The 9,392-nt window shown below is 41.9% G+C and overlaps 1 protein-coding gene across 2 annotated transcripts in view; it reads right to left on the reverse strand.

Annotated features, from left to right (window-relative positions):
- Positions 1 to 7,819, reverse strand: part of SPRED2 (sprouty related EVH1 domain containing 2) — a 79,055-nt gene extending 71,236 nt beyond the window's left edge. For both annotated transcript variants that reach the window (XM_014518905.2, XM_025201443.1), the window contains exon 1: positions 7,645 to 7,819. In XM_014518905.2, the coding sequence (XP_014374391.2) occupies positions 7,645 to 7,766 (122 nt within the window). In that variant the 5' untranslated portion in view covers positions 7,767 to 7,819. The remainder of the gene's footprint in view (positions 1 to 7,644) is intronic.
- Between the last annotated feature and the right edge of the window lie 1,573 nt (positions 7,820 to 9,392).

Here is a 9,392-nt window from a genome sequence, read left to right on the forward strand (position 1 = left end):
CAGCAGATGTCCGGGTAGTTTAGGTCCCCCATGACTACCGCCTCTTTAGCTTTTATGGTCTCCGAGAGTTGCCTCAGGAGCCCCGAATCTCTTTCTTCCCCTTGATGTGGGGGTCTGTAGCAGACCCCTACCACCAAATCCCTTTCTCCTTGCCCCCCATGTAGCCTAACCCACAATCCTTCTACCTCCTCATCCTTGGATTCCATCTTGATGAGGGTTGACGTATATTGCTCACTGACATAGAGCGCAACCCCTCCCCCTTTTTTCCCCACCCTGTCCTTTCTGTACAATCTATAGCCCTCAATATGTACTGATGACAGGAGGCTTCCACTGACGACTGGTACCGGTGCTGGGTGCAGCCCACACCCAGTGCCAGGGAAACCAGATGCTGCTGATGGCCACAGGCAGCAGTGCCAGTCTTCTGTCATCCGGGCACAGATCTGGAGGCCCACACCCCTGGGAGGGCTGTGGGGCTGTGCCGGACCCCTCCTGGGGGTGTGGGCACCCGCATCTGCGCCCTGGATGAGAGGAGGCTCAGGCTGCGGCAGCAGCAATCTCGTCTGGTCCTGGGTGCAGCCCATGCCCAGTGCTGGTCCCAGGTGGGGGAGGCAGCCCGAGCCTCTTCCCATCCAGAGCACAGAACCAGGGGTTCACACCCCTGGGAGGGCTGCCAGGCTGTGCCAGACTCCTCCTGGGGGTGCAAGCCTGGAGGGTCCTGGATCTGTGGACCGAATGAGGGGAAGCTGCAGCTGCTGCCTGGGGCAGGTGGCAGCGGCAATTTTCTCTGGTCCCAGGCAACAGGGCAACTTCCTCTTATCCGGGGCGCAGGCGAGAGGAGGCTTCTCTTCCCAGGGGTGCATGTCCCTGGGCCTGCAGCGGATGATGGGAGACTGCCGCTGCTGCCTGGGATTTGCACTGGGCACAGCCTGCACCCAGTGCCAGGGAAGATGGAGCTCAGGCCAGCAGCAGCATCTATGGGGCTGGCGGAGCTGATTGGGGTGCAGCCCAGCAGCTGGAGGCAGGCAGAGCTGGTGCTGTGCTCGGATCAGCTCTGCCAGCCCCACGGAGCAGAGCCCAGTGGCGGGAGGTGGACAGAGACGGGGCTGCGCTTTGTGGGGCTGGCAGAGCCTATTGGAGTGCAGCCTGGAGGCAGGCAGAGCTGGCACTGCCCTCCAATCGGCTCTGCAAGCCCCATGGACCACAGCTCAGCAGTGGGAGACGGGGAGAACCAGGGCTATACTCCCCGCTGGGCTTAGCTACATGGGGCTGCAGAATGAACACCTAAAAATCCGTGTCAAAGTTTATAACACATGTGTCTTAAGGATAGCTGAAAATCTACTTTGCACTCAGGGCCCTGTTGTGTTAAACATCTTATTCATCTGTTTAAAAAGTAAACAGCTGCTAAAAAAAAAAAAAGCATCTCATATCTCTAAATGCACCAGACAACGAAGCCTGAACTGTTTCGCAGTGTAGACGAAGGCTTTCATAAAGGATAAGTGATCCACAAAAAGCATGCTTAAAGCATTTTAAGCTAGTTGCAGCATGTTTTCATTCTGTTCAAAGAAAAAAAAAACTACACAGTTGTAGTTCTTTTCTATGTTAAACACAGTTACCCAAGTATGACGATTTCACAGTGGAGATGGGCATAAATTCCTACAGCATAACCAGCAGCTGTTTTGGGGAACTAGGTAAATATTTAAATTTCTTTATCATACTCATCCTATGACCAAGTATCAAAGGTTCTTCTCTTCTTTCTGCTATGACACTGAAGGCAGCAGCAGCAGCAGCAGCACCACCACCAGCAAAGTAGGATCCTCTGCTTGATCTCCACTTCCCAGGACCTGACTGGCAGCAAATGCTTTCAAGCCTGAATCATAGTCTCAGGACAGCAGGGCTCAACCAACAGCACCTGCTGGTGATTTCCCTCTTTCCCACCGCCATTGTCACCAGGACAGAAAGGAACTCCAGGCAGGACAGCCACGAAATCACTGTAGGAAGCAGTGGCAGATGTTTATGTGGAGGGGTGGCAGAGGGGTGGGCAATTATCAACAAAAAACCTTTCAGAATGAGGCCTTGAAAAATACCGTATTAGAAATCAAGAGGACTCACTTGGCACTTCAACCCAATCCAACAGAACGGTACTGCACCAAGACATATGTTATTGGGGAAGCAGTCTGTGGGCTAGCGTATTTGCCGCTTGTAGGAGACTTGCTTATTTTCTTTGAGGAAATCAACTCAAAAGAAGGCAACTTCTGGATGTCTTTTAAATTAGCTCCTCCCACCCCCAAGTTTAAAGTTTCTCTTCTTCAACCCTTAATTCAAAAAGACTTTTGCCAACCCCACTTTTTCCTTTTGACATAAGTAGAGGATTCACCAAAAGCTCTCCAGAAACCTGACAGGATTCTCACAAGAGGATTCTCCCTTTAAAAATGAAGCATTTAAGATTCACCAGAGCGCCCCAAGGGATGACAAGGTCGAACGGTCACAAACTCCTCAATGACCATTTCAGGCTGGACATAAGGAAGAACTTCTTTACTGTCCAAACCCCCAAGGCCTGGAATAGACTGCCTCCAGAGGTGGTGCAAGCACCTACTTTGAATGCCTTCAAGAGAAATTTGGATGCTTATCTTGCTGGGATCCTATGACCCCTGCTGACTTCCTGCCACTGGGGCAGGGGGCTGGACTCGATGATTTTCCGAGGTCCCTTCCAGCCCTAGTGTCTATGAAATCTATGAAAGATTCTTGCTCCTAATTTTGAGCAGACTCAGTTCAAGTCTGAATTTTGACAAACCATTCCATTTCTTTTGAAAATACCCTTAGGGTCCCTGTTTATGTTATACATGTTAGTATAATTACTACTAAATGGCAGGGAACTTCAGCAACACCACACAACTTCTTTTTCTAGCTCACCAATAGATACTGGAGACTCAATGGAGAGAAAGGGACCAGGCTGAGGTACAATGAATTTTGGGTCAACATTTCCCATCCACTTCTAGTTTGTACACTGTGGAAAGTTATGGGCATTCCTTCCGCACCTGAATATTTAATATACCTAATCACTTAGTAATCTCTGTGCAGCAAACTTCTAATTTTGGATTATCTCATTTAGAATGATTTTGACGCTTTAAGTATTAGAGAATCAAGGATATCTCTATGTAAACTGTCCCAATGATTACCTTCACTGTTAAACAAAAGCAGGGAAAGGGTGCTTATTTCTAGCTTGAATTTGTATTGCTTCAGCTTCTAGATCTTGTGTCCCATTCTGTAATATTAAAGAGCCATTTGCTATCAGAAGCTTGTTCCTCATGTACGTAGGTCAGGCCACGATCAAGATGCCTCCTACTCTCTTGTTGTTGGTTTTGTTTTTTTGTTGGTTTGTTTTTTTTAATAAATAGAAGGGTTTTTTTTAGTTTTACTATTAGCAATGTTTTCATATGAAAGACCTTATAAAATTACTGTAGTTCTTCCTTGAAGCTTTTCCAATTTGTCAATATCCTTTTTAAAAATCAGCACCAGAACTGGACATAATCTTCCAGGAAGGGTTTCACTAGTACTGAAGAAAGGAAGGGAGCTTAAAAAAAAGTAAATCAGGCCAACATAGGTGCCTTTAATCAGCTAATCTTCTGATCTCTAGAACAACAAGTTTGATGAGGCCTATTTTCCATAAAATCATGATTGTCATCTTTTAATCCTATGTCTGCTGCATCCTTTATTTGCCTTCCCATTATTTTCTTAGGACCAGTGTCAGACTGACTGGCTTACAGTTATCCCACTATAGTTCTGGCACATTAGCTTTTTCCTCAGCTCCCTCAGACTCCCTGTGTCCCAAGTTTTTTTTTTTAAATATCAACATTGATGGCTTTAAATATTCCTTGGCCAATTCTTTTATTACTGTTGCATACAGGTGTGTATTTTTCAAAATAAATTAACAGCTGTTCTTCAACAGCCCCCTAAACTTCATAAATTGCTACAGAAATATCTTCTCTGCATTAGTATAAAAAAAAAAAAAAAAAAAAAAAAAAAAAAATCATCCAGCTTCTTTAGTTTAGAAAATGCAATATTTATTATTCACTTCTGCCTTTTTTGCTTCATGGATTGAAAATCTGACAGTTTTTGTTTACTTTTGGATCTATTACTATTGCCCATTTTATTAGCTCATGATATATTTAAATAATTTCTTCTTATTGACCATAGATTTTTCAGGGTTTTTTTTTTAATCTTCTTAGTGTCCTCGTGAATTGTATGCATTTAAAAAAAAAAATTTTTTACTGCTGGTCGTTTTCAAGGAGAACAAGTTTCCCCGTTTATGTTTCTATCCCCACTTTGCCTCTTAACCAGAATTGCTTTTAACCTTCCAGACTGAGGAAGTATGTTTTTTGGGTTTTTCTTTTGACAGTGGGCATTTGAAAAATGCATTCTCTAGAAAAATCCTAATAATTCATATTTGTACATTTAAACATTTTCTCATTTGGTTTTGCTGACCATAGTTTGAAACACTGAAAAACAGCAGATCTTTTAAAAGCACTAAGTAGGTGCGTTTTTGGTCAGGATAATATGGCAAATGAAATTCGATCATGACCACTTGCATCCATGCCGATCATTGATGCTCCATTCACTGATTAATTAATTCATTAAAACAGGGACTAATATAGAGTTACTTGGAGTTGACTGCAATCCTTTAAGGCACATCTGGATTTTCACAAGTATATTTTTTAAATTCTGAGGACGTTTGATCTGCAGTGTAACTATAGCATAAATGCCACAAACTAAAATCCTATATGAGATCTCCAACATTGAGAGAGAAAGTGTTTAAGAAACAGCTCATCCTACCCCCTCATCTGATTTGGTGATGGATAGCAGAAAATTACCAGTACCTTGTCCTGTGACTTTCTTAGTTTATATACAGAACCAAGACACATAATATTGAAGTTTTATTCATTTATGAATATATTTATCTTTTTACAGGTTATCTGCACCACTACTGCATCTATTAATCAGCTGGAGCTAGAGAAAAGCCAAAAAGAAAGATCTTACATTTAAAGACGTGAGGTTCCATTTTGAAATGGACACTCGTTTAATACAATTTGTCACCAAGCATGTATAGCACTTCTTGTATTAGCACAGAAGTCACCTCAAGGTGGGGAAGGGGAAAATAATCAGTACTTCCACACGCGACAGAGATGAACATACCCCAAGAATCAGCTGTGTTTAAATTTAAAATGCACAAAATAGACAAGGTCCTCTTTAAAAGCTTAAATAATGACAGCACCTTCTCCAAATGCCAAGGTGAGTTCATGGAAATGGATGGAATTCCTGTGACCAGAACTTGAACAGGATGCCTTGGCTCAAAACCAAGACTGCAGGGCATGCACAGACTTAGCAATTGATCAGTCAGGGCACTGTGTCCACTCGAAATGGATTTTCAGAGAAAGGATACATCAGTGCTGAAGACGTGGAAATATAGGCCATCTTTAAAGCATATTTCATTTAAATTGTTACAACAGTTAATATTTTAAGTGGATATAATTCATTTGATGATACCATCAATATCCAGCACCAAATGAGAGTACACTGAATTAATACTGGAAATATTACTCGTTTAAAAAGAGAAGGCAGACAGACTGAACAAGCAATTCGCTCTGAGCCAAGGGTTTCAAACATACCCTGCCCCCATGCTGGACATGGACCGCAGGGCTCCTTGTGGGCTGAATTTGGCTGCAATGGCAAGGCAAGTGGTAGCACCAGGGAGAGAGTTAATACATCATCCTCAACCACTGACAGGCATCCTCAGTGGAACACTATATCCTGGAATTTGGCAGCGGGCTCTACCCCCACTTGCCCCATTCCATCCCACCTGGGAGCCCTGCAGGCCAGATGACAGCTCTGTGGGCTGAATTCAGCCCACACAGTTGACACCCCTGCTTTAAGCTCAGAGATTTAATTTTGGAAATGAGCAGAAGAAAACCACAAAGTTTTTGTATAGCTGCCCTCCACAATTATATGCGAGAAAAACTCAGCTGTTTTCCTTTTTATTCAGAGCAAGATAACCACTTATCAATGTTAGCTTCATTACAAGCTAACTTTTAAATCTGTATTTTCTCAAATACAGGTACAGCATAGGAGGACTAAAAAAGTGACTGTTGTTGAGATGCTGAGAATATTGGTATAATTCAGCATACGCCATGGAAACTTAACATATTGCCAAGAAGAGTGCAAGTTACTGGAGTCTTACTAGCTCAGCCCACCTTTATTAGATTTGGCAATTAAAAAAAAAAAAAAAAAAAAAAAAAAAAAGTCAGCGCCTAATGACAAGACTTCTATTCAAAATAGAAAGTCTAGGCAAAAAGCCAACTACTTATTCCAAAATGGAATTTGCATAACCACATGAACACTTCAGGAATCCGCCCCCATTTCTATGGGAGTTCTTAAGTTCAAGCATGCAAACATGCTTTTGCATGGGCTTTCAGCCCATCCCTTCATGTTGAGGCATAATCTCTCCCCACTCTCTTCCATATGCTATTAAAAATTGCTTTTTGCAGTCACCAAATTTTAGAGTGGTTGGAAAGAAGGGGTGGCTTTGCTTTATATACTGCTGCAGTTTATGCCAATCCACAGGAAATCCATCAGGGAATTTTCTAGGACCATTGCTCCTTTACCTCAGAAAAAGGGAGTACCATCCTGATCTCTATCCTCCCGGGGACCAAAGATGATGTTACTATTCTTCATCTAAAGTGGCCCATCACCCAGCCAGCTTCCTGAGTTTTAAATTGTGGGAACCCAATACTGGCTTCTCCATGGGACACTGCATGACAATCTCACACTGCCCACAAAAACACAGAAGAGTTCGGAACATCTACAGAACAGTTATTAAAATAAACTGAAACCCCACATTATGTCCTGCCCACAATGAAAGCAAACATGCCAACTGAACTAACTAGCTTTCCACCACGGACATTTTGTAGCACAAACAAGGTTCTTAAACAACATTATATTCCATTTGCCAGCATATTTTCATAATTTAGAACTTTAATTTGCCTCAACTTTGTAGGATCACAACACCGAGAACTAAGCACAAGTGAAACAAAACTTGGCTCCTCTTCCCTCACCTCCCAATTTTCCTGGATCTTGAAAAACTTTTATTTGAAGCCAATTCCTATCCTGCTTCCAAATAGGTAATATTTAATAATAATATATAATAGAATAAGTACATATATGTCTAAAATTTATGATGTGGTATTTAGTGGTATTAATCCAACATTATGATTCATCTCCAACCTGTCAGTCGAGACAGAAGCAACTACTCAACATCAACTCAGGGTAAGCAGACACTGTAGCCTGGTAGATGTTACACTTAAGATGTGATTAACCGGTTAATCATGTCTTAACTAGTGACCTGGCCACATGGTCTTTCAATTAATGGTGTGATAAAATGAGGAATAAACCACAAAGTTATTACACAAAATAAGTGTAATAGGAATTAATTACACAATAGGTGTAATAACTTTGTGGCTGGGGCCTATCATGCTTTTAATTAAATGTGTGGCCAGTTCCCAGCCACCAGAGCACATGGGAGTCTTCCAAGTGCCTTCCAAGTAACTGGAGTTCCCAGCTGGGGAAGTGCAGAGCGCCAAGCTTGCTACTCACCTTTGCAAGGGGAGCTTGGGATTAGACCCCCCGCCTGCACTGGTAATATGGAGCAATGGGATCTGACATGGGATTCCACAATTGCACCTCCTGCCATACATGTGTGCCATGGCAGGAAGCATGATTTTAGGGATCCTGCATCAGACTGCATCATGCCTTTACTTCAACATCTGTCAGGGGTCTGCAAGACACAAACCATATCCATAATTTTTACCACCAAGATTTATTCTAATGGCTAAACTGAGGGTCTGTAGTGATGTGGGAGTTACCCCCATCCCCCCACATACAAGTATGTTAAGAAGGCTAAAAAGGCTTGTACTGAAAAAAAACAACAACACACACCTTAGTTCAGTTTGAAGGTGTGAAAAGTAAATAAAGGGCATAGCTGTTAGAAGCCTCCGCGGTGGGTAACAAGGCAACAAGGAGCCTGGGTTTATAAAAAGTAGTACAAAGCTTTAATTCCAGATAATCATTTATAGAGTCTGCCAACCAGTGAATGCACTTAAATTCTATGTCAGTCTTGAGGCAAATATTAGATTCATCAGTAACCCTTCCAAGATACAAGACAGTGAACAGACTTTGATAGCTGCGCTTACTAACAAACATTAAAATACAACAACAGCTAGCCAAAACCAACATAAAGATGGTGACCTCTGGAATTTGGCGATACTTGCAGATGTTCTAAAGGATGCCCCTGAATTAGTCATACAAGAAATACTTTAACCCTCGAAAATGATTTACCTACATATTTTTCTAAGAAAAAATGTTATTACTATGAACGAAGTTTCCTATCATTTGCAGCATGATTATGATAATAATAATAAACAACAACAACAACAACAACGAGTAGATACTAATTTGTTAAAGACACAGATAAACACGTACAGGAAATACTTCCATGAAGGTTCTGATCCTCAGAAGATTAATAATCTCCAGAACTGGAGACAAAACTATGACACTAAGGAAATAAGCAAACTATAAAAACAGGAAGAAGTGGAAGTTTATTTTTTTAATGTTATTTTGAGAGAATATTTGTTTTTGTGAAGCTTAAGCTGCTGGCAAAAGCCTCCATCTGCAGGTCATACTAGTCTATACAAGAACAGCTGCAAAAATTCTCTTTTCAAAGTCCCACAAGAGGTCTCAGTCTCTTGCCCAGAAAGGTCAGTGTGCAGATCTACAAACTATTTGCTTCACTAACCAAAGTTATTCCTTTTCACCTACTTTAGAAACCTTTAGAAGTTGTTCAAAATATTGGTATTGTAGCCACAAAGCCGTGTGGGTTATACACAACAAAATTAAGACATTCAAAACAAAGCAGGTAAGGAAAACTTTTCTTTCAAGTAAGTATTTTACTACATACACCCAACATCACAGAATAATCTTCGTATTAAACCAGCTCTTAGAGAACAAGCAGCTTAGATTTTACCACTCATTACAAAACTAGTTGATCAATGTTAAAGGCCTTTGCTGAGAGAAATTATTTTGCACAAGTAAATGTTTCAAGATGAACTCATGCTAGATGTAGAGTCATTTAATAGATTCTTTACAGTCTTTCTTTGTCTAGTGTTGCCTCACTAGATTACTAGTACTGGACACTCTTGGTCTGATCTCATTTATGTCACGATGAGACAATACCCACTTGGTTTAGATCAGTGGTGTTTATTCTTTTGGCCCCATGGGCCAAATGAATAGCACAGGGCCTGTCATGGGGGTCAGAGTGGGCCATAGGGCCTGACACCACCCCTTCC

The sequence above is a fragment of the Alligator sinensis genome, unplaced genomic scaffold (genome assembly GCF_000455745.1).
Source record: "Alligator sinensis unplaced genomic scaffold, ASM45574v1 scaffold939_1, whole genome shotgun sequence".
Taxonomy (NCBI): Eukaryota; Metazoa; Chordata; order Crocodylia; family Alligatoridae; genus Alligator; species Alligator sinensis.